This window comes from Oryctolagus cuniculus, chromosome 13, assembly GCF_964237555.1.
Source record: "Oryctolagus cuniculus chromosome 13, mOryCun1.1, whole genome shotgun sequence".
NCBI lineage: Eukaryota > Metazoa > Chordata > Mammalia > Lagomorpha > Leporidae > Oryctolagus > Oryctolagus cuniculus.
In genome coordinates, this window is record NC_091444.1 from 102754156 (window position 1) to 102779210 (window position 25055).

Consider the following 25055-nt stretch of genomic DNA (forward strand, 5'->3'; position numbering starts at 1 on the left):
AAGCTTCTGAAGCTATAGTTTCCCCATCCATAAAACAGCAATCATAACAGAATCTATCATCTAGCGTGGTACCAGGACTCAATTAAATCATTAATGCAAACAGCATAGCACAGACTGAACACAAGTCATGCTCAAAAAACATGAACTGTTTTTAAAAGTTATTTTTACTTTATTTCTTTCAATAGACCAGTTTACTTTTCTGAGATTTATTTTTTGTAGATACAGTACAAACATAATGTGTTTATAAAGGATTCAAAGCTCCTAGCTAAGGGGGAAAAAATGCTCATATGAGCCAAAAACACGTAAGATATCACATAATATTAATGATTACAAAATAATGCATTCACCTTCTAGAATCTTTTTTCATTTTGTTCCTATTTAGTTAGATTTGGATGGTTCCACCGGTTAAATTAACAAGAAGCTCTGTAGCCTCTTTTCTTCCTACTCATTGCCCAGTGATTTTTCAGGTGGTTGCCCAGAGACTGACCACTCAATCTCCAAATCTGGTCAAGCAAGCTCCCCAGGAGAGCAGGGCCTCTCTGCCTGGCTTGTTACTGTTTGCCTCAGGGTGAGTGCTTCCTGTAAAAACAGTCAAATGGTAAGTAGCAGTGCTCAAAAAGCAGGGAGACACAGCATGACCTCCTGGGAGGAACAGTGGCTTCCACATTTGAAGATCAGCATCCTAATCTAGCATCTACCACTCACACTGGGTGACCCAATAGAAACGATTTATCTCTGAGCTTTAAGTATCTCAGTGAAGAACACTTGTTCTCTTCCCTCTTAGGCCACTAAGACGAACAAATGGGATAATATTTGAAAATTCCAATGTATCATCCAAATACCTGGGAGAATATATACTGTATTCACTTTCATCATCTTGGTTAACAAAGGTACACATCCCCCAAAAGAACACTTTGGAACAGGAAGGTATGACCTGCTCAAACTAGTAGGTAATCACACAATGTTTGACTGCTAAAGTATTGCTGTTTGTACATTTCCTCAATTAAGACATCATCAAGATGGGATTCAGATTCATCAATTTATTTATTTGTTTATTTTTTATAGTCATTTCCGAATCCCTTTTATCTTACCATTTCTTTAATATATTCAAGAAAATATCTAACCCAATGCAAAATTTTGGAAATCTTAAGACTGCATTATTTTGTGATAAGAAATTTACCTTTACTATTATAACTTTTGTTAGAGTAATCTTGAAGATCAAACTTTTTTTCTTAAAGATCTATTTATTATTTATTTGAAAAGCAGACTTAGAGAGAGAAAGAGAGCTTCCATTGTTTCACTTCCCAGATGGCTGTAATGGCCAGGGCTGTGCCGTGCCAAAGCCAGGAGCCCAGAGCTTCCTCCGGGTCTCCCACGTGGGTGCAGGGACCCAACCACTTGGGCCATCTTCTGCTTTCCAAGCATATTAGCAGGGAGCTGGATTGGAAGTGGAGCAGTTGGGACTCAAATCGGCAACCATATAGGATGTCAGCACTGCAGTTTGCATACTGTCTACACCACAACACAGGCCCTGAAACTGCTTTCTACCTCATGTGGAACAGAAAATCAACAAAGATATTCTCTTTCTGAAATTTCCTTGCTCACTCATTCCTATGTTTTTATTTTTATTTATTTATTTGACAGGTAGAGTTATAGACAGTGAGAGAGAGAGAGAGACAGAGAGAAAGGTCTTCCTTCCACTGGTTCATTCCCCAAATAGCCGCTACGGCTGACACTAAGCCTCTACCTGCAGTGCCGGCATCCCATATGGATGCCAGTTCATGTCCTGGCTGCTTTTCTTCTGATCCAGCTCTCTGCTATGGCCTGGGAAAGCAGTAGAAGATGGCCCAAGTACTGGGCCCCTGCACCCATGTGGGAGACCTGAAAGAAGCTCCTGGCTTCAGATTGGCCCAGCTTCCTCCACTGCAGCCATTTGAGGATTGAACCAGTGGAAGACCTTTCTCTCTGACTCTCCCTCTCCATCTGTAACTCTATCTTTCAAATAAATAAAAAAAACTTAAAAAAAAAACAAATTTTAAAAAGCTAACAAATACATTTAAAAACATGGGGGGCCGGCGCCATGGCTCACTTGGTTAATCCTCTGCCTTGCGGCTCCAGCATCCCAAATGGGCGCCAGGTTCTAGTCCCGGTTACTCCTCTTCCAGTCCAGCTCTCTGCTTAGCCTCCCACACCACAGCACCAGCCCTATTTGTTTTCATTTTATTTGACAGGCAGAGAGAGAGAGCTCTTCTACCGACTGGTTCACTCCCCAAATGCCCACAACAGCCATGGCTAAGCCAGGCCAACGCCAGGAGAAAGGAACTCAATTCAGGTCTCTCAAATGGGTGGCAGGGATCCAAGTACCTGAGACATCATCTGTCTCCTCGGGTGAGCATTAGCAGAAAGCTGGATTGGAAGTGGAGTAGCAGGGATTCACCAGGCACTCCCACCTCAACAGGCACTGCAGATGCACCAACCAGCGACTTAACTGCTGCACCAAACGCCTGCCCCCATATCCTTCATTTTTAGAGCTACAATAAAGCTACAATAAAGGTTAAAACAACTCATGTAGGAGCTTCAAGAAAACAAATTCTCAAAGTTACAGTGAGATGCAATGGTTAGAAGTTCTGGTCCCAGATCTAACTCTGTAAATTCAAATAAAATTCTATAAATTCAGCTTCCTCCTCTGTAACATGGAGACAATGCATACCTTCAGGTACTGTTGGGAACACACATACATAATCCACAGAACCAAATTTACTGAGTTCTTACTTTGGGCTGAGTGCTTTACATGCATTATCTCAACCCCTACGAAGTCTTCTATCTTCAGTATGATCATTATAAGATTTCAAGTACTAGATAATGCTATTACTTCACAAAAAGCTGAGTGTTTTTCTTAAAGAAAGATTCAGGAGGGGCGGGCACTTAGCACAAGTGGTTAGATGCCACTTGAGATGGCTGCAACCTGTACTGGAGTTCATGGGTTCAAGTTCCGGCTCTGCTTCCTATCCAGCTTACTGCTAATGTGTACTCCTGGAGTACGCATTAATATAAAATGTGAATTAAGAATTTTAAAATATGTTTTATTTCCATTTGTAAGGCAGAGAGCGAGAAAGAGCTCGCCCTCCCTAAATGCCCCAACAGCCAGGGCTGGGCCAGGCCAAGACCAGGAGTCTGAACTCAGGCAAGTCTCGTGGGTGGCAGGGATTCATGAGCTTGAGCCATCCCCTGCTTCCTCCCTAGACACCCATCAGCAGAAAGCTGGAATCAAACTGGAGGCAGAGCCAGGACTCAAACTCAGGTACGGAATGCAGGTATTCCAAGCAATGGCTTAACCACTATGGGAAACAACCACCACAACATTTTATGCTTAAAATATGGTTCCAACCCTGGCCCGGCCACCAGCGTGCTGTATGAGCTTGATCTTAATTTCCCTGGATCTGAAGCCGGTGCTGTGGCACAGTGGGTTAATGCCTTGGCCTGAAGCACCAGCATCCCATATGGGCACCAGTTCTAGTCCCGGCTGCTCCTCTTCCATTCCAGATCTCTGCTATGGCCTGGGAACGCAGTGGAGGATGGCCCAAGTCTGTGGGCCCCCGCACCCATGTGGGAGACCCGGAAGAAGCTCCTGGCTTCAGATCGGTGCAGCTCCGAGACCTCACTCTCTTTCTTTCTCTGCCTCTCCTCTCTCTGTGTAACTCTGACTTTCAAATAAATAAATCTTAAAAAAAAAAAAAATTCCCTGGATCTGTTTCCTGGACTTTGAAAAGAAGGGACCGGGACTCGAAAATCCTTCCCAACTCTTTCAACTCCCAAATTTTGTGATTATCTCTACTTTTCTACAGTTGGCAGGAAAAAATGGGGATACATTTTTTAATGTAAAAAGCCAAGAAATGACCATTTATTTTGAGAGATGTGGTTTCTAAAACAAACAAACAAAAAAAGACACAAATTTTAAAACCCTATGCCTTTAGTATTTCCTGACTATGTGTCTACAAAGTATAGAGAGCAATTAGTTCCAAAAAGGTATGCCCTATGGAGGCTGACTTCAATGAGTCAGAGGTCCCAGGCTATTAGTAAGTAATTAGTAACACTGGCAGCTTAAACAAAGGTCCTATAGAATGGTTTCTAGAAGTGGCTTTGCTACAGTATAGTAAAGTGACCTGTAGCTTACAAATGTATCATAAACATGGGAAAATAAGGGTTCAGACTAGATGAAAAGAAACAGAAAATTTCAAAATAAAGGCTGAAGAGAAATGAACACCAGTCATTGTCTAATAACAAAAGATCACACTTAGGGGGATATTGTCACTGGAAAAGGGCAAGGAATCTCTATGTAATAAATTAAGAAAATAATGAACACAACAGTATTGTTCAGGCGCTGAGAAAAGTAGCAAACAACCAGAGTGACACTCTAACCAGTGTTAACAATTTGAAACGCATGATGAAAGCATGAAGCATACATTTAAAGCCACATCAAAAAACTGCACTATGCTTTGCATACTTTAACAGGTTTTCCTAACTTATTGTTCCTCATTTCTCTGCGAACCCTGTATTATGAACCATGAAAAATATAAAAGAAAAAGATGTTACTGCTTTCCTGAACTTTGTTCCTGTAAACAAACCTGGTATACCCTGATTTGAAAGGTAGTATTTTCAATAATTTGATATCTTTATACTCCCACAATTACAAATGATTGAAACAAAATATTTAGGTAATGTTTCACACATCTTCTTTATAAACTAATCTGTTTTCAATTCTTGGCATATCTTGAAGAATTTTCACATTAACAAGCCTAAGTGAAAAATATAGTCATCATTTATCTTCAATCATTACCATATTCAGTCATCAGGAAATTGTCAGTCATCAATGTATTTGGCTATGTAAAGAGACATGTATGAGATATATCAATCCATAAAAGTACGTATAAATAATAAGGTGAAATACGGGAACAAAATGCCACACAGGGACATTTTGCAGCTCACTGGGCTAAGTCACTGCTTGGAATGCCTGCATCCACATCAGAGTGTCTGGTTTCTCTGCATTCCATTCAGCTTCCTGATAATGTGCACCCTGGGAGGCAGCAGATGATGGCTCAACTGCTTGGACCCCTACCACCCACGTGGGAGATGCAGAGTTTCTGATTCCTGGCTTCGGTCTGGCCCAGCCCTGGCTATTGCAGGTATTTGGAGTGAACTAACGGTTGAAAGATTCTCTCTCTCTTTCTCTTCCTCTGCCTTTCAAGTAGATAAAAATAAATAAACATTTAAAAAAATGCTGCACATGAGGGACAATCACAATCACACAACGGTCACACCTCCCAAACATGGATGATGGTTATTGAGGGAATCCTGAGGAATAGAGACATAGGGAAATTTTCCCAAGGGTAGGAAGCAAGAGGATCTGATCTTCCTCGGGCCACTCGAGAAAGAGAGATTTCAGGTGGCTGAATGTAACATTTGCAATGCCCCAGTCCAGAGCTAAAAAAATCTCTCTACAGAGAAACCTCCAATTTTCCACTTTTAACATCATTTACTATCCAGACTTTTAAAAACGTTGCAAAGAGGTGAATTTCAACAGGAAAATCAAATTAAACTTAGTATAGATCATTTTCAATTTTAGGTATAAAGAATTTCATTTAAAAATCCAGAAACTGTCACAATCATGAAAGTCCAAAAGATACAAATTCCATATACTTAAAATGTATAAATGTATATTAAATTTTTTATTTATCATTTAGCTACAATTTTATTTTCAAGAGTTTCCCTATTTTTCACTATTTCCTTTAAAAGATACAAACTCTAAAATCCTTTAAAAATATATTTTCCAACTGAAATTTACCTAGTTACATTGAACTCCGAGCTCCTAATCATCTGAAAGGAAATAACACAGAAAACTGTTTTTCTTCTCTTAAATAAACAGCAATGCCCTACTCTGTTAACAACGTGATACAGGACAGCTGTTATTTTTGTTTCCGCTGCTAGTTTCTCTTCGTTTTGGAGAATACTGGCCTATATTACTCATATAAGTAGCTTCACGAATATAAATGCAAACTCTTAACTGTCAAACGATGGTGCGGTGTGCACATGCGCACATCTCCTGTGCATCCTTTCAACTTTTAGATGCCCTCATGCTGCCCCCTGCTGCCCAGTGTCCATAATTACTGAAAATTGTCCTGAACTTTTTTTCTACTTCTCTTTACTCATCCCATCAAAACTTATCTGGCCACTTTTCCAGACTGTTGCTGTGTGCCTCTCCAAGGCCACTGGGTTTACAGGTTAAGGTAAGAAAGAAGTATTCCCTCCTATTTATCTCTTCATCACTTTCTGGCCAGTGAACACCAGCATTTGCACTGGTGTTTTGTCGATAATGACTGATACGCTCTTCCCTAGCTTGGGATTCCAAAACCTCTCTGCCAGTCACAATGTACCATCACGGATCTCTCCCTCCCAACCTCTAACCCCCACCTATTATGGTTCACTCCACCCATCGAGGACTTTTAGCTCTGTCTCCAAGAAAGTCTTCTCAACTCCTATACATGGAAAGTCTACGCATCCTTTAGCTCCAACCAAAATTTGCCTTCTCCATGAAGTTCACCCCAATTCCCAAATGGTTCTTTTTTTTTTTTCTGCTCTTTAATCCTCTAAGGCTCTGCACAGGAGGTTTGTTTGTTATTGCTTCACTTTATTTGAGAAAGAAAGAAACAGAGCTCCCACGTGCTCATTCACTCCCCCAAATGCCTGCAACAGTCAGGGCTGGGCCAAGCCAAAGCCAGGGGTTGGGAAGTCAACCCAGATCCTCCACACGGATGGCAGGAACCCAATGACTTGAGCCATTACCTCCTGCCTCTCAGCGTGTACATGGGCAGGAAGCTGGAATTGGGAGCAGAGAGCGGACAGCAGAGCCAGGGTCCCAACCCAAGTATTCCAATAAGGAATGTGGGTGTCCCCAGTGGGATCTCAACTACTATGGCAAACTTCCGCCCTTGTTGTTGTTTTTAATGTAGCAGAACTTGAACAAAGATTTATTTAATGAGTGAGAAACACATAATAAGGAAACATTAGCTCGTCGGAAGGCCATCTGATTCACTGACTTTTAATAGAGTACCTGGAGAAGGTAATGATCTATTCCCAACAGCCTCTTTCATTACTGTAAAACCCACACACCTGAATGAGGTCACCTTCCTATTTCCCATCACACTGTATAAGACCTATCTGGATCTCTGAAATCAGGCATGTCCATGAGAAAAATGAATTTAGAGCATATAGTGGGTGCTTCTGGCAAGTCAGACACTATTCTAGATCTTTAACTGCTGTACTCTCACAACAGCCACATTGAGTAAGTGATGTGACCTTGTTTCATAGGAGTCTGAGGGTCTAGACAAGTAAGTCATTGGCCCACGGTTATACAGGTAGCAAAGGGCAAAGCAAGGAGCCCAAGAGACACCAGCCACAGCTATGTATTCAAAGTGGTCTCACTGAGTCTTCAACAGCCATGTAGACGAACAGGCTCCGAGGAAGCTACTTAGGATGCTAAAAATTCTTATCAGTAGACTAACCTTGAAGATTGTGACCATACACAAGCAATGACAGAGATTCAAAGTCAACCAATTATCTGTAATAGCTGCAAGGCCTAACTGTCCCACAAGACAGAATGTGAAGGAATGTGGCACTCTGCTAAGTTCAAAGGCCCCCAGGTTAAGATGAAAATGACAGCTATGTATTTTAAAAGATGAAGTGCACAGTCCAAATATTTGTCAGTTGATAAAGCTACATGTCTGGGGACCATACATTCTTCTTTAAAATTACATATTTATATGAAAGGGAGGGAGAGAGAGAGAGAGAGAGCTCACATCCTCCCGTTTATTCCCCAAACAGCCACAATAGCCAGGGCTGGGCCAAACCGAAGTCAGAAGCTCAGAACTCAATCCAGCTCTCCCAGGTAGGTGACAGGGACCCAAGCACCTGAACCATCACCTGCTGTTTCCCAGGGTGCACATTAGCAAGAAGCTGGATCAGAAGCAGAGCCAGGACTGGACCCCAGAGACTCTGATATGAGATGCAGCAGTCCTGAGCCACGACTTAACCACTGCACCAAACACAGTGATATGACTCAAAAATCTAAATCAAGAAGGTCAAGGGGGCGCACACACACACACACACACACACACACACAGAATATAAATAAAGTTCAGCATGTCACATCCAGGTCTCCGACAAGGATCTAGTTACATTCCAATCAAAACCCTGGCTCATCAAGCAACCTCAACAAGCTAAGAATTCATTTAGGAAACAACACCTAAAATTGCTTGGTACAACACATAAGTGGGATTAAAGGTAAAATTTTAACTTCAGAAAGATTCAGAATGTACAGTAGAATTAAAAGAAAATACCTTTTTTTAAGTTAAATAATTGTACTATTTAAGAACATTTGACCTAATGGAGCAAGAGTTCAACCTATTCAGACTTTTTTTTTTTTTTTTTTTTTAATTTGTAGTTACTAATTTGAAAGTCAAGGATACAGAGAGAAGAGGCAGAGGTGAAGAGGGAGATCTTCCATCTACTGGTTTACTCCCCAATTAGCCACAACAGCTGGGGTTGGGGCAGGCCAAAGCCAGGAGCCAGGAGCTTCATCCAGGTCTCCCAAGTGGGTGCAGGGGCCCAATGTCTTGGGCCATCCTCTCACTGCTTTCTCAGGAGCATTAGCAGGGAGCTGGATCGGAAGTGGAACAAATGGGACTAGAACCAGCACCCATAAGGGATACTAGCACTGCAGGCATAGGCAACCCACTGCACCACAGGGCTGGCCCCTATATGCACCTTTAAATAAAACACCTAACTTAATAATGTGTAGTATTAAAACATTAAAGGAAATTTAAGAATCACATTTAGAAGTCACTTGAGCCGGCGCCGCGGCTCAATAGGCTAATCTTCCGCCTGTAGCACTGGCACCCGGGGTTCTAGTCCCGGTTGGGGTGCCGGTTCTGTCCTGGTTGCTCCTCTTCCAGTCCAGCTCTCTGTTGTGGCCTGGGAGTGCAGTGGAGGATGGCCTAGGTCCTTGGGCCCTGTACCTGCATGGGAGACCAGGAGAAGCACCTGGCTCCTGGCTTTGGATCAGCGCAGTGCACCGGCTGCAGTGCGCCGGCTGCAGCGGCCATTGGAGGGTGAACCAACGGCAAAGGAAGACCTTTCGCTCTGTCTCTCTCTCACTGTCCACTCTGCCTGCCCAAAAAAAAAAAAAAAAAAAAAAAAAAAAGTTATTTGATATGTAAGACTTTCTTGACTTCTTGAAAATTTTTACTAAATAAAAAAGAAGATAATTGTATTTAGAAAGTTTGTAAATTCAGTGTAAAAAGTTAGGAAATGTCTAATTCAGTAATGCTAAAGATGAGGTCAAACATTACTTAAAGGACCATGATTTCCAAAATTTATGAATATGAGAAAATCTGAAAACTATATTTAAAGACACGAGGAAGAATTGTTATTGAATATGTATATAAGATGTTTTATAGTGATAGCTAATATACAAAGTACAAAACAATGTCTGTGAGTAAAATTGACGTCTTGTGATTTTATTGTTTATACTCCTTGTGTACACCCCTGCAGAGCAGCAGTCCTGCTTTTTACTTGTAGAGCTCTTTGTCTGGAGGAGCACTAAGCCGGTGATGATAAGCTGAAAGTATTGTGGCCGGCACTGCAGCAGGTGAAGCCGCCACCTGCAGTGCCGGCATCCCATATGGGCGCTGGTTTGAGTCCCAGCTGCTCCACTTCCGATCCAGTTCTCTGCTATGGCCTGGGAAAGCAGTAGAAGATGGCCCAAGTGCTTGGGCCCCTGTACCCCCTTGGGAGACCTGGAGGAAGCTCCTGGGGAAGAAGCTCCTGGCTCCGGATCAGCCCAGCTCCAGCCATTGCGGCCATTTGGGGAATGAACCAGAGGATGGAAGACTTCCCTCCCTCTCTCCCTCTCTTTAACTCTGCCTTTCAAATAAATAAATAAATAAATCTTTTTTTTTTTAAAAGAAAGTATGTTACAGCAAAAGAAATAAAAGAAAAAAGGAAAGGAAAGGAAGGTGGAGGGAAGGAACAAATTAAAATTATGATTGTACTCTTGGAATTGTACCTATGAAATTCATGAAATCGGTTCTCTATGTACAAATAAATGAAAAATGTAATGTAAAGTATATTTTATATATGGGCCAGTCCTGGGGTACAGCAGGTTAAGCCAATGCTTGTGACCCTAGCATCGCACACGGGAGTGCTGGTTTGACTTCCAGCCTCTCCACTTCCAATCCAGCTCCCTGCTAATGCACCCAAGAAGGCAGCAGAAGATGACCCAAGTGCATGGGTCCCTGTCACCATGTGGGAGCCCTGGATAGAGTTCCTGGCTCCTGGCTTTGGCCTGGCCCAGAACTAGCTGTTGAGGCCATTTACAGAGTGAATCAGGGAATGGGATCTGCCCCTCCCCATTGCTCTTCCTTACAAATAAGTAAATAAATCTAATTTAAAAAAAAAAAAGACATTTTGGGGCTGGCGCCGTGGCTCACTTGGTTAATTGGAGCTCCGCCTGCTGCGCCAGCATCCCATATGGGCCCTGGGTTCTAGTCCCGGTTGCTCCTCTTCCAGGCCAGCTCTCTGCTGTAGCCCGGGAGTGCAGTGGAGGATGGCCCAAGTGTTTGGGCTCCTGCACCTGCATGGGAGACCAGGAGGAAGCACCTGGCTCCTGGCTTCAGATCAGCGCAGCGCCGGCCGTAACGGCCATTTGAGGGGGTGAACCAATGGAAGGAAGACCTTTCTCTCTCTCTCTCTCTCTCTCTCTCTCTCTCACTGTCTCTAACTCTACCTGTCAAAAAAAAAATTAAAAAAACAAGACATTTTATATTTCTTTGTTAAACTCAAAGTAACTTTTGAATAATCTTTCAATATGTAAGACTCATTGTCCAGGGCATCAAAGACTTACAACTGAAGAGCAGTTACAGGGCTGTTTTTCTTCCAGCTGAAGTTTGTGTTCACTAAGGAATCAGTCCATTACTTTGCAGAGCTAGTTTGTCTAACTATTCTTTATTTAGGTTTGGACCTCCCTCACTTCCTAGGAGGTGGATTTTAGCTTTTGAAAGATGGAGAAAGAAGTGACTGCACCAACCTAGCGACCCCACCCCCACATTTTTGGTTTAATGACTTGCTTCAATAGCATCAGTCTGTGCAAGTTAGCAGTTCTCAATGCTAGCTGCAATGTTAGGGCTTTGTGGGCAGCTTCTGGAAAATGCTTAAAGCCAGATTCCATCCAGACCAACTACATCAGAATCTCCTGGGAGACGGCACAGGCATTTTGTGTTTTAAGTTTCTGATATTCTGCATACAAGCAGAAGAGTGGTCTGAAGGACTCAGGCTTGTCCAATGGGACTTTCTGCAGTCGTGAAAAGGTTCCATAAATCTACGTTGTCCAGTATAGAAGCCACTTGCCAGGTGCAGCTCTGAAACACTTCAGGTGTGGACAGTTAACTCCGAAACTGCAGTTCCAATGTTTAATTATAATTTACTTATTTATTTACTTATTTGTCTTAAGGTTTATTTATTTACTTGAGAGGCAGAGTTATAGACAGAGAGGGAGAGATAGAAAGGTCTTCCATCTGCTGGTTCACTTCCCAGATGGCCACAATGGCTGGAGCTGGGCCGACACTAAGCCTGGAGACCGGAGCGTCTTAGGGGTCTCCCACAGGGATGCAGGGGCCCAAGCACTTGGGCCATCTTCTGCTGCTTTCCCAGGCCATCAGCAGGGACTGGAACAGCTGGGAAGTGGAGCAGCCGGGACTCAAACTGGCGCTCACATAGGACGCTGGCACCACAGGAGGATGCCTAACCTATCACGCAGTAGCGCCCGCCCCAGTGAGTTCTAATATAGAGACATAGCCACAAGTGGCTAGTGACTACTGCATCGAGCAGCAAGGTTCTGGTGTTTTAGGTCATTTGAAACAGTTGGAGTGTGTGATTAAAAAGGTGCTGAATAGCTCTTTTGGACACACACTCGCCCAGACTCACCGCTGGTGCCTTTTCTCCGGATACTTCATACCAGCTCCCTGACAAGAGCTGCAGAGTATCAGGGGATGGCTCGAAGCTTATGCTGGCATCCGGGAATACTAAGGGCATTGCATTTGCTGACTTTTTTTTTTCTCATTAATGTTAGTAATTTGTTTCTTGAAAAAATGAGACAAGGCCTTCAGCACTAAAAATTTCTTTTTAAGCCTCACAACTTAATGATAGAGCAGCAAAGCAATTAAACTCTTGGAAAAGGTCCTCTGTACTCTTTGGCATATTGCAGTGTTCCAGAATTTGGGGTTCTGACCTCCGTCTTGGAGGATGGAGAGTGGCCAGTGGATGGGGCAGTGGCCTGAGTTTCACAGCTAAATTTAGGTCACTGGCATGGCAGTCTCCTCTTCTCAATCTCACGGAAACCACATCCTATTCATGAATGTGGGGCATTGGTGGTGGGTAGGACAAAACACAGATACAGAAATCCTTTTCAGATACAACTGGCTATTGAGTAGATTAAGTTCTGTTTTCACCTACTTTTTAAAATAACTCATAAATGATGGACTGCTGTTTTTTGAAAATTAAAAAATAAACATACAGGAATTGTTGGCCAATAAATCTCAAATGTGACATTAATGCCGCAACATAAGAAGAATTCTTTTGAAGTCTTGGCTCAACTTACCTTCTCAGCGAGGCTATCCTGCCCACTCTTACTTAATACAGGCATATATATGTATTGACCCATTAGAGTTGCCAAACATTAAGGGACACTCTTTAAAGTTTGTGATTCATATTTCAAAGCCAAAATATTTATCATGGTACATACCATGTGATTATCAAGTAGTGTTCTCAAAGGGTGGTCCCTGGATCAGCAGCCTTAACATCACTGGGAAGCATGTTAGAACCATAAATTCTTATGCCCTACCACAGGCCCTGAACCTGGGGCTGCAGGGGTGGGGCCTAGTGGCATCTGTGTTTCAATCAGCCCGCCAAGTGATCTGGGGACACTGACACTTAAGACCTACTGTTCCACAGTCTGGCCAACAGCCTAATAATATCACAGAGGGGAAAGCTTCCACACATCCCAAACTGGATGTACACTGAGGCAGTTCCGTACGCAAAATTGGCCTTGCAAACTGTGGCACAGAAGCCCATTCTCTCTTTGGGTGCAGTATTATGAATCATGAATATACCCACTTCATCAAGGTCTCCAGGAATCTCTACTCTTTGATCTTTTTTCCCCCCTGTAAAAATTCAACTTCTGAAAGAATTTCATGAGATCTTCCCAAGGAGATGAAATGGATAAGCATACCTTCAGCAAACTCATCAAACAAATTTTCAGATATAAACACTGATAAATTAGCTATTCATTACTTATTCTATGGAAACATAATTAGATATACAAAATAACACATTCACTATAGGATCCAGCAGCACTATTACACAGTGCATTTAAAGTATAAGATTGCAGAATACAAATTTACAAATATCTATTGTGACAGCAGAGATCAGTATACTGGCTGTGACTTCAGATTGGCCACATTCAAACTCTAGCTTCTTCATCTGCAACATAACATGGGCCAAGCCTCAGGGAAGTCAAGCACTCTATGCTTTACAGTTTCCTCATCTGTAAAGTGGATAGAATGACCATCCTATCCCCTAACTCTGAGGATTTAAGTAGATAGTAAATGTAGCACTTGGGCTACAGACTGGAACCTAGTAAGTTCTACTCAAAAGTTTTTGTTTTTTAATTTATCTGCCTGTGGCTAGTCAAATATTAATGTTTTGTCATGTAAAGCAGTTAAAAGTTTACATAAAGCAAATAAGAGCTAACTCAAATGAACACTAGATACTCAACAAGGGTTTGTTTACCTTCTACATACCCTTCCCTAGCCAAACCAACCCTGGTGACTTTGAGCTCCTCCTCCAGGACTGGTTTAGGTATGAGCATGTCCTGCAAACCCAGCCGTGGGCTCTAGGAAACACTATGTTGTGAGGCTTCTGGGAAAGGATTTCATCTTGTATCAACAGATGGATAAGAGAAGCTCTTACCACTTTGAATGCTGTACTATCAGGACATGATTCTCGGCTTTTTGGCAGCCATCTTGTGACCCAGAGACAAGATACTGCAGGCTTGATGGCAATGTGAATGGAGAATGGAAACCACCAAGGAACTTGGGAACACTGTTGAGCTACTGAACCAAAACTAGAACTGGCTTGCCTCCTGATCACTGATTTAGTTGAAATAACAAGTTATTTTTTATACTACTATCAGTAGAGTTCTAAGTATCAGAGCAAACGAGATCACATAAATACATCCTGCTACTATGGATTAATTGGCATTGGCCATGTAACAAAATAATTTGGCGATTATTCCTGATATAGAGAATTCTTAATAAGGATATAGAGAATTCTTAACAAGGATAATATGAAGATAGTGTCTTCTTTTCCAATTCATCTGTATAGAAATAACATTAGCATTATTTTTCTGCTCCATGTGATGTGTTTAAGGAATTAACCATTAGCTAAATGTCTAATTATATAGCTTTCATAAATTAAAACATTTGTTTTTATTTGAAAATCTGCTCCATGTACAAGGGTACTTCAAAAAGTTCATAAAAACAGAATTTAAAAATAAATTTATTTTGGCACCATGCATTGTTTTTCATAATATGCATTTTCCATGAACTTTTTATTAACCACACATATATCACTGGAAATTACTCCAGAAGATTTTAAAATAAAAATTTAGTATTTTAATCCTAACATAATCCTTTAACACCAATTTCACTTCTGCATTTTCACCGCTTATATTTATATTGATGATTTATTTCAAGACAGTGTGAGTGAAATGTACAAAATGAACCTCTACCGTATTTTTAAGAAAATGTTCACCTAGTGGACCTCACAGGGACATGCGCACATCTACAACTACCAGAAAGATCCTCTCAGTCTTTTCTCAAGTAAATAAGCAATGTTTTGTTTCTCACTTTGCAATAGAAATTTGTATTAGGTACTCATCTATTTATCTGGTGTCCAATTAAAACATGGAGGCTATTACCCTCCTGGTACTCAAATAATGGTTAAATTAAAATTTGTCAAATCCTATATACATAGATTTAAATTTTAAATTTAAAAAATTTACAGTGGGCCAGTGCTGTGGCATAGCGGGTTAACACCGCAGCCTGACGCACCAGCATACCATATGGGCGCTGGTTCAAGGTACGGCTGCTCCACTTCTCATCCAGCTCTCTGCTGTGGCCTGGGAAGACAGTAGAAGATGGCACAAGCCCTTGGGCCCCTGCACCTGTACAGGAGACCCGGAAGAAGCTCCTGGCTCCTGGCTTCGGATCGGCGCACAGCTCCAGCCGTTGCGGCCAAATGGGGAGTGGACCAACGGATGGAAGACCTCTCTCTCCCTCTCTCTCTCTTTCTCTGCCTCTCCTCTCTCTGTGTAACTCTGACTTTCAAATAAATAAATTAATCTTTAAAAAAAAATGCACAGGGCAGGCATTTGGCATGTAGCAGTTAAGACACTGCTTGAGACAGCTGCATCCCATTTGGGAGTGCCTGGGTTTGAGTCCTAGTTCCACTCCCAATTCCAGCCTCCTGCAATGGGCACCCTGGGAAGCCACATCATGGCTCAGGCATGTGGGTCCCAACTACCCAGGTGGGAGCCTTGGATTGAGTTCTGGGCTCCTGGCTTCAGCCTGGCCCAGCCTCAGCTGTTGCAAGCATTTGCGGAAGGAACTATCAGATGGGAGATTTCTCTGCAGGTCTGTGTCTCTGTCTCTCTGCCTTTCAAATATATAAAAATAAACAAATAATTCTGAAAAAAATATAGCTCTATAAATTTTATTTGGCCTCCATTCTCAAGGGGAACTCACACATCTGAGATCTCAAGTTTAAAGTATCTTTAGAGGTTGGAACCGTGCTTGACTGTAAACCCCATGAGAGCAGGGTTCCTTCTCTTTCTTAAGATTATATCTGATCATAGCACATACTAGATGGGGGGAGGGAGGGGAATCAAGAGCAACCCCCATGTTGAACAAATCAAGTGTAAAATATGCTTCTATCGCTTTCACAAAGAAATTATTACTTTTTTCTTTATTTCCCTTTTCAATTTCCCATTTGAGAATCATTTTGGAAAGGTCAAAACAAAGTCATAACAAAAATCCCTAATTTTGTGTATTATTTTCTGTTCTCTTTTTTTTGCAGAAATCATGCTGAAGACAGTCATGTGTCTGAATTTTTATGGAAATAATGCAATATGCCTGGGAAATACAGGCAAGAAGTGGATAGAATCAGAAATATACAATTTCATGTCTATTTTGAACTTGGTTTCAAAGGGTGAAATTTTGGGTTATATTTCCTTCCTCTAAAAAAAAAAAAGTTCTTTTCAAGGTAAAAGTAGATTGGTCCTGCCTAATATCTTCAGCGTTTTATGTCAGGTCATCAGACTATCTCTCCAAGGTTTATTCCTTTGTTACCCCACCCTACCATTACCCATTGACTGACTAGTCTGGTCAACTTGAAATCTCCTCAATCTTTACCAATGCTAATGAATATAAATTAATAAATTAGAAAATTACATGCTTCATTACATTACATTTTCATATGGTTTTCAGTTTATTTCTGTTATTAACTAAGCCCCGTAATTTCAAGCTTGTTTTTTGTGAGGCTTATTGTTCAGAATTTGGTTTACAAGCTCTCCATGTCTTTGGCATCATTTCTTTCTTATTTCTGCAACCTGTTTTTTCACTACTCAGTAACCCCTCCCTCCATCAGAGGGATGGGCGGGATGGAAAAAAATGATATGATATTTTAATACAGTCAATTTTGCTACTTTCTACTGTCTCTGATAAATGGTATGTAAGAAAGAAAGAAGTGTGGTATTCTTGACTGAAATGACATTGGGGATTTTAAAAAATTGTGTTTTTATTTTTTAATTGTCCACGGTCTAGCAACTGTTACCAGGAAAAACTGAGTTTTCTATGTACTAAATGTAATAAATAAAGGGTTTTAATGATAACAAAACATATTATAATTCTAATCATAATCACTCAACGTCTTTAAAAATGTCATCAATTAAAAAAGGATTAACGTCCGAAGCATCCAGAGCTATCATAAAGCACAGGTGGATTTTAAAATGGAGAATAATATAAAACAGTGAATTGTTTTTTGCCTCACAGATTTAAACCTCCTTATTTACACAGTGATCAGGTAAGAGGCATATACGGAAGAATTTCTTCCATACAAATATCGATGGGTGATCTTAAAAAGTGAAGATTTAACTATAATGGTTGCTTCATAATCAATGATGTAATAGGCAATGATGTAGGAGGAACAAAGAGCATTGCATAGCTACATATGGACTTCATAGCACCAGTTTGTTTTTAAAAGGGGCTACGTTAGATAAACATTTTTAGTGTCCAGAGATGAAATAAAATAAAAAAATAGCATCATCCTGAATAACAGAATATTTTAGTAATAATCATGTGGGAAAGTGTATTTTATTCAGTACATCAACTTCAGAGAACTGAACTCTTAACCAGAGGGTTAGATAATATATTTACACTTGCAATATTTCATGCTATCAATAATCTACAATGTCAAAAACCAATCTGGAGGGGTCTTACCTTTTACAAAAAAATAAAACATTACAGCGAACATTTCCAGATTTTTAAACCACAGTATTTACAAAATAGGAAAATAATACCTAAGTATTTTTGAAGTTCAAGGAAACGGATCTACAGATAAATAATGGGGACAAAAAAATCAGAAATACTATTTCTAGTCATTTTCACACATTCTTTCACCTCAAACTGTTAAATGATTAAATAGTGATGAGACACACATTTCAATGTGAGTAAAAACAATAGTAACTCCTGACATTTTTACTCTCTCAAAAAATGATCTTATTCAAAGGCATGGAAAGGTAGTCAGAGACACTATGTCAGTTGTTTTTATTTGATGTGGCAAAACGGTATGTTTTAAGTTACAATGACTGATTCCTACCACTTTCTTTTTGAACTGAGGACATACTAACTGTCGTCATAAACAGCTAAATGTTTACAGAGACCACCACGACCTAAGTCCTATCCTAACACATTTTTATTCTGGGGAGATTTAGGGCCTAAACCCCATATTCTCTCATCATCAGATAACTCTCAATCAGAACAAAGATTGAAAAGACAGAATCTTGCATTGAGGAATGTGAGTATCAATATTTTTAAACTTAAAAGCGATTGTGCATGTCTTCTTTACAAAATTATCTTATTCCAAAATACTCTTCCTTAAAAAAAAAAAAAAAGGCTATCCATCAATCCAACCGAAGTATCATTTCAAAATAAAACACGTAAACAATAAAGGAGGTACTATTTCTTGAGCCATGACTAGAAAATCCTCAGGAGAGACTTAGAACAGTTATTTAAGAAATCCCTGGGTTCAAAATGAAATTCAACTTTTACAATGTTCAGGGAACTGAAACTCCAACATTTTGTGCAAATAAACCAAAAGACACTAAAGCATCCGATTTTATAGTAGGAGGAAAACACACAACGTTACCGAGGAGGGAAGACAAACCGACAGCTTCTTATGGAATCATCTGATCCAGAGATAATAAAAAAGATCAGATAAAACACAACTGAAACTGCATGCCTGCCCTGATGTTCGCTGGACTGGCTGTGACGACATGTCTGCTCTCCTCACAGTTCACAGTTCACAGAAAACACTGAAATAATACCATCGAATATTTCCACTGAGCAAATTGAACTTTCTTGAAGAAAATAAAGGGATAAGAGAATAGATTAAATCTTGCCCCACCTCTTTTTTTTTCCTTCCTTTTTTCTTTTAGTGAAACTGACATAAATTGTTGAGGAGCACAGCAGCGCCACCAACACAGATCAATGCAAAACAAAAAAGATCTCCCACCGTGTGCAAAAAGAAAAAAAAATTAGAAAAATGCCAAAAATTACAAAATGTCTCCCAAATGGACCTTTCTTTTTTTCTTTTTTGGAGCAAAACAAGATAGATCCGCAAAGGAGATCAGAGGAAGAGCTTGAGAAAAAAAAAAAAAATACGTGGACTGCAAGTTTAGATCTGATCAGCAAATAAAAGATCCACTATTTAGTAACAGCCATAACTTAATATAAACCCGGTTATGTCAATCTCCACCTTCCAAAGGCAGCTTTTCTGTTGTTTGCATTCAAGGAATCCATCAAGAGAACCACAATAGGCCTATTTTTTTTTAACTACATCTACAGTTTGTCCGCTGATCATTTAAGTCCCGGACAAATTAGGGAAGACATAATTTTTTAGAAAGAGGAGATGAACATATTTGGCATGACCAACATTTCCTGGCACAAAACAAATCCATCTTGAAACCTCCGAGTTCCCCCTGTAGTTCCCAGGAATGAAAGTAGAATTTCTATCAAACACATTTAGCTTTAATAATGGGGGGGGAGGGGGAAGGGGGGAAAACTATTTCTATTTCTTTTGGTAAAAATGAACCAGATCCGGATTAGGGGGAAGGTACTGAGATCAAAGCTGAAGAACACACACACACACACACACATAGATACACACATATATGTTATATATGCCAAGATGGGTTTTGTTAGAAGAAACACAATGAAAATCTCCCTTAATCCGGCGGCTCCCTCCAAGATCCACTGACAGAAACGTTTTAAAAAAAAAAAAAATCACAAAACTTACCATCCGCGGAGGCAAAGCGGCAGCCGGTTGTTGAAGGAAAAAAAATGGTCACAATATAGGCTGGGGACTTGTGTCCCTGGAAACAACAGCCTCCAGGCGGCAGATGGGTCTTCCAACATCTTGAAAATATTTGGTCAATAAATTAAAAAAAAAAAAAAAAAGTGGGACTTGGTGGCACGGTCAGCGGGCCGGCCTCGCCGCCTCAGGCTCCGTGGGCGCTCGGGGGCGACGGCAGAGAAATACCACAGAAGCTCCGGAGCCGAGGAGGCGAGCGGCAGCCAGAAGACTCCGGGGTTAACAACTTTGCGATGGCAGCAGGCGCGCGCTGATTGGCCGCCGGGGCAGTGTCCCTCCAGCCCGCACTATCCCCCGCGTCCCCGCCTCTCCGCGGCTCGCGAGGAGGAGAGACGGAAAAAAAAAAAAAAAAAGAAGAAGAAGAAGAAAAAAACGCAGCGTGCGGGCCATTTTACACCCGGCTCCGGAAAAGCACAGCCGCCCGCACGGCGCGAGCTCGGCTCGGCGCGCCGTGACCCTGCGAGACAATAGCGCCCACGGCCCGCGCGCGAGAATGGCGCGGCTTCTGCTCTCCGCGCGCCGGCTGGCGCGAGCTCGGCACCCTCCGGGCCCCCATGTTGGGCCTCACGGAACACACCCGTGGCAGGTTTCCACCACCTCCCCCACCCCCCCATGGAGGACGTTGCTGACCGTTTTCAGAAAACGTCCGTGAGACAGACGCTGGGTGCAAAGATGGCCCTGGGAAAACGAGTTCCACCACCACCCCCCTCACCAAAAAAAAAAAAAAAAAAAAAAGGCTGGCTCTGACAGTCACCCAAGGTGGTGGCTCTGCAAGAACCGGCCATCCCTGAGCAAAATTCCTGCTTTCCCTTAGCTGCAGCGCCTGGGAAAAAAAAAAAGACTGGCTTTGGTAAGCCGTGATCACGACCTTGAGTACAGAAAGTGGAAACCGAATAACGACGGTAGGAGTTACATCGGAAACAATAGGCACACTGCACCCTTCCCCCTTGAAAAGTGGGTTTCGGAAGGAAAAAAAAAAAAACCTTTGCTGGCTGCCAGAACCTCACCACTCCGCCTTACAAACAAAATGGCTGTGGTGCTGAGTTTTTTTGGATCCTCCCACTGTGCCTCCTCCTAGCCTCCAGGAAGTGGTAAAAAAAAAAAATCCAAAATAAATACAATACTCCAAGTGCATTGTTGAGTTTGAACTCCGGGGAAGCCGTTGGTAAAAGGGGGGATTTAGGGGGGTGGTCTTAGAAATGTGCTGCTTTGTGTTAGTTTCTTTCAAAAATTGTTTTGAAACGAACATCAATCACCAGAGATTTACTTGACTGTAATTTGAACTTCCTGCTTTACATATTTATAAGGTCTTTCACCTATCTTGGCAGGCTTTCAAATTAAGTGGGCTGGGAAATTGGATGCTCTGTCTCTAGTCGTGTGAGCTGAGTCAGGAGTTTGCTGGTGGTAACTGGGCTTTTTAAATAAAGACGAGTCTGAAACATAAAAAAAAAAAACAGTAATGTTACATGAAGGCGACACTGAATGATTGGAAATGTAAAGTCACCGAAGTCGGCAGATACCAAAATGTGTCTTATATGGAGACACTCAGTAGGAAATTCTTTGCCGGTTTCTAAAGAGCCAAGGATGGAACAGGGTTTTAAGGAACTGGATAAAGAAAAGGGTGGAGAAATTCTCCCCCCCCCCCCCAGGTCTAGTTTTCCTGCCTGGCATTTAATAGGTGACATTCTTAGAAAGCTATAGCTAGGGTGAGTATATAATTTATCAGCTAAAGCAGGACACTTGGAGAGTAAAGGGGCGGGGGGGGGGGGGCATCGTATTAATTATAGGACAACTGAAACAAACAGGGTCTGTCCACCCTCAACCAGGAGGTAGAACTCACTATGTGTTTCACAAAACTTATTGAGCTTTTACCAGACAGTTCACCCAAAGGCAGGGGAGGGGCCCAGGCGAATTTAGAAGAATCTGAGCATTTCCTAACCTTGTTCTGTTAACTGAAGTAGATCTGGATTCAAAATGGGTTTTATGAGGGGCCAGTGCTGCCTCCATCCCATAGGAGTCCTGGCTGCTCCACTTCCCATCTAGCTCCTTGCTAATGCACCTGGGGAAGCCACAGAAGATGGCCCAGGTGCTTGGGCCCCTGCACCCACTTGGGAGATGCAGAATAAGCTATGCAGGGTTGTTGGCCCCAATATGCACATTTCTAACTACATGTTTTGCTATAGGAGAATTTTCTCTGATGATTTTGAGATCATCATCTTCATGGGAGATAAAATGATTTTTTAATTTCATTTTCCCACAAACTTTGTGAAGCTCATTTGTGCATGATTGAATGGTTTTTGTGTTTGTTTGTTTTGGAAAAGGTAAAACGTGGAGTAAAATGTTTTATGGAAATAATCACAGAAAGACATAGCATAAGTAATACTTGTGTTGCTTATTCAGTTCTTGAAGTCTTAGAATGTGCCAGGTATGATGCTTGGTGCTACACAGATTTGATTGAGCAAACACTTCATTTATCTCCTCCTTCATGGAGTTCATAAGGTAGTAGGAAGATAGCTAAATACCAAGTAAACAAATCAATAATTGCAAATTGTAAGTGCTATTAAGAATCAGCATAGAGCTAGAGAATAACGGGTAGGAAAACAGAAGGAATATGTTAAGGAAGTTATTTCTAAGCAGCTGACATTTAAGTTAGACTTCAAGGACAAGAAGGAGCCAGACTTGAAAAATACATGAGATGCAGCTGAGTAGGAAGGCGTTACAACGTGTGCTAAGGGCCTGAGATAGCCAGGAGCTTGGCCTGTTCCAGGAAGGGAAATGAGGCCAGCGTGGTCCCAGCATATCAAGAGAAAGGGAAAACGGTACATGATAAGGCCAGGAAGGCAGGGAGCTGTGATCTCCTAGAGAAACGAGACTTCCGTACCTAAGCAAGTCAAAGAGTAGAATGTTTGACTTCGAGATTTTGGAAGTTTCGTGATGAGAAGTCCAGCCCAGCTGTAGTAAATCGGAGAGGGAAAACCTGTTCTCAATCTACAGAGCTACATCATAGGTTTTTGCTTTCTTATTTTTAAAATTCCATTTCAGGGGTATGTATGTGGCATGGGGCTAAGTTGCTGCCTGGGACACCCATATCCCATATCCAAGTGCCTGGTTTGAGTCCAGGCTACTCTGCTTCTGAACCAGCTTCCTGCTAATGTGCACCCTCGGGAGGTAGTAATGATGACTCAAGTATTTGGGTTCCTGCCACCCAGTTGGGAGACCTCTATAGGCCCGTCCTAGGCTAGGTTGTTTCAGGCATCTGGGGAGTGAGCCAGTGGATAGAAGATCAGTGTGTATGTGTGTGTGCCTGCCTTTCAGATAAAATGAAAATAAACAGGGGGGCCAGCACTGTGACTTAGCAGATAAAGTCGCCCACCTCCAGTGCCAGCATCCCATATGGGCGCCGCTTTGAGTCCTGCCTGCTCCACTTCCCATCCAGCTCTCTGCTATGTCCTGGGAAAGCAGTAGAAGATGGCCCAAGTCCTTGGGCCCCTGCACCCGCGTGGGAGATCGGGAAGAAGCTTCTGGCTCCTGGCTTTGAATGGTGCAGCTCTGGCCATTGAGGCCAACTGGGGAGTGAACCAGCAAATGGAAGACCTTTCTCTCTCTCTGCCTCTGCCTCTCTGTAACTCTGCAACTCTGCCTTTCAAATAAATAATTTTTTTTAAAAAAAAGAAAAGAAATAGGGAAAAAATGTTAATGCCTATTTTATCCACATAGTTACAGCCATTGATTATGACTCATTTCCTAAGTACATACAGGTAAGAAACAAACACTGAAGACCATGCATATTACAAGTGAAACCAAAAGGAATTTAGGCAACTATTCGCCTCCATTTTCTGTTTCTTTTCAATGATGCTCATTTTGATATTTTTGATTCAAAATGCCTTACATTTATTTATATTTTATTTATATCATTTGACAAAGCTCAGTATTTTTTTTACTAACAAGGCAAATCATCATTAAAACTGAAAGTAATATAATTGGAATAAGAATAGTTATTCTTTTTCAGTATAATACCTGACTGCTAGCAAACCAAAATCCTACATACACATGGGCAATAATATTGTGTTCAACTTCTTAGATCTAAGACTTGAAATTTGAAAAGCAGGCCAAATCAATGATGTATAACCCCTTGAATGAGCTTTAATAGTAATAGGAGCCAAAAAAAAAAAAAAAAAAAGTAACCCAGTGAGTTAATGTTGAAGATCCGTGAAAAGAAATAAAATTTATTTGGAATTCAGATGCATTTTCTGAATTTTGAAGAACTAATATGGTATAGCACTCCATAATCCAATTCACTACTATTTTTTGCAAAGAAACATATGATGGGACTTCAAAAGATCTATGGAAAAATTAAATTAAAAAGTGTTTGTTTTGGTATGAGCCACTTTCAGATTCTATGCATAGTTTTTTTCAAAACATGCATTTCCCACAAATTTTTAGTATTTTTTAAAGATGTATTTATTTACTTGAAAGGTAAAATGACCAAAAGAGAGAGAGGGAGAGACACAGAGAGATCTTTTCATCCACTGATTCGCTCCCCAAATAGCCCAACAGGCCCAGGCTGCGCAGGCTGAAGCCAGGAACCTAGAACTCCATCCGGGTCTCCCACGTGGTTGGCAGGAACCCAAGCACTTGGGCCATTTTCTGCTGCTTTCCCAGGCACATTATCAGGGAGCTGCCTTGGAAGTAGAGCAGCCGCTGGGACCTGAACCAATGCCCATATGGGATGCCTGCATCATGGGCAACAGCCTAACCTGCCGTAAGGAGCTACTTAGCAGTTTGGGTCAGCATGTGCCACCAAACAGGAGGCTGCCACGTGCAGGAAGGTTTATAGCTCTCAAAGATTTGGGGAATTCACAATTGCAGGTCAGGGACTGTAGATCTGTAGACGGTAGTCCCTTTCAGGTAGCCTATAAAAATTATTCTTGGCTTAAATCAAAGCTCCTGATTCTAATGATTTTTTTTCCGCCTCAGTTTCCTTTGCAAGCTTCAAGGGGTGGGGAAAGGTGTTACCAGGTGAAAACATTGTGATTTTGGGTGGTTTCAGGTGGTCCTGGTGATTGTCTTAGGCAAATTTTATCACTTTTAACCTTTAGGATTTTCCCATTTTTTTTCTCTTAGTTGTGAAAATTTCTTTTTTTTTTTTTCTTTTTTTTTTTTTTTTTGGTAAATGTATTTTATAGCAGTACTTCATCAGACTGTTGTAATACCTTTGTCAGGGATCTTAAGAATGT

General features: G+C 41.4%; 1 protein-coding gene across 1 annotated transcript in view; it reads right to left on the reverse strand.

Moving 5' to 3' along the window:
- The window catches only part of EPC1 (enhancer of polycomb homolog 1), a 109046-nt gene extending 88232 nt beyond the window's left edge, over positions 1-20814 (reverse strand). Inside the window, exon 1 of the mRNA XM_051821685.2 lies at positions 19744-20814. Within this exon, the coding sequence (XP_051677645.2) occupies positions 19744-19746 (3 nt within the window). The 5' untranslated portion in view covers positions 19747-20814. The remainder of the gene's footprint in view (positions 1-19743) is intronic.
- Positions 20815-25055: the final 4241 nt, after the last annotated feature.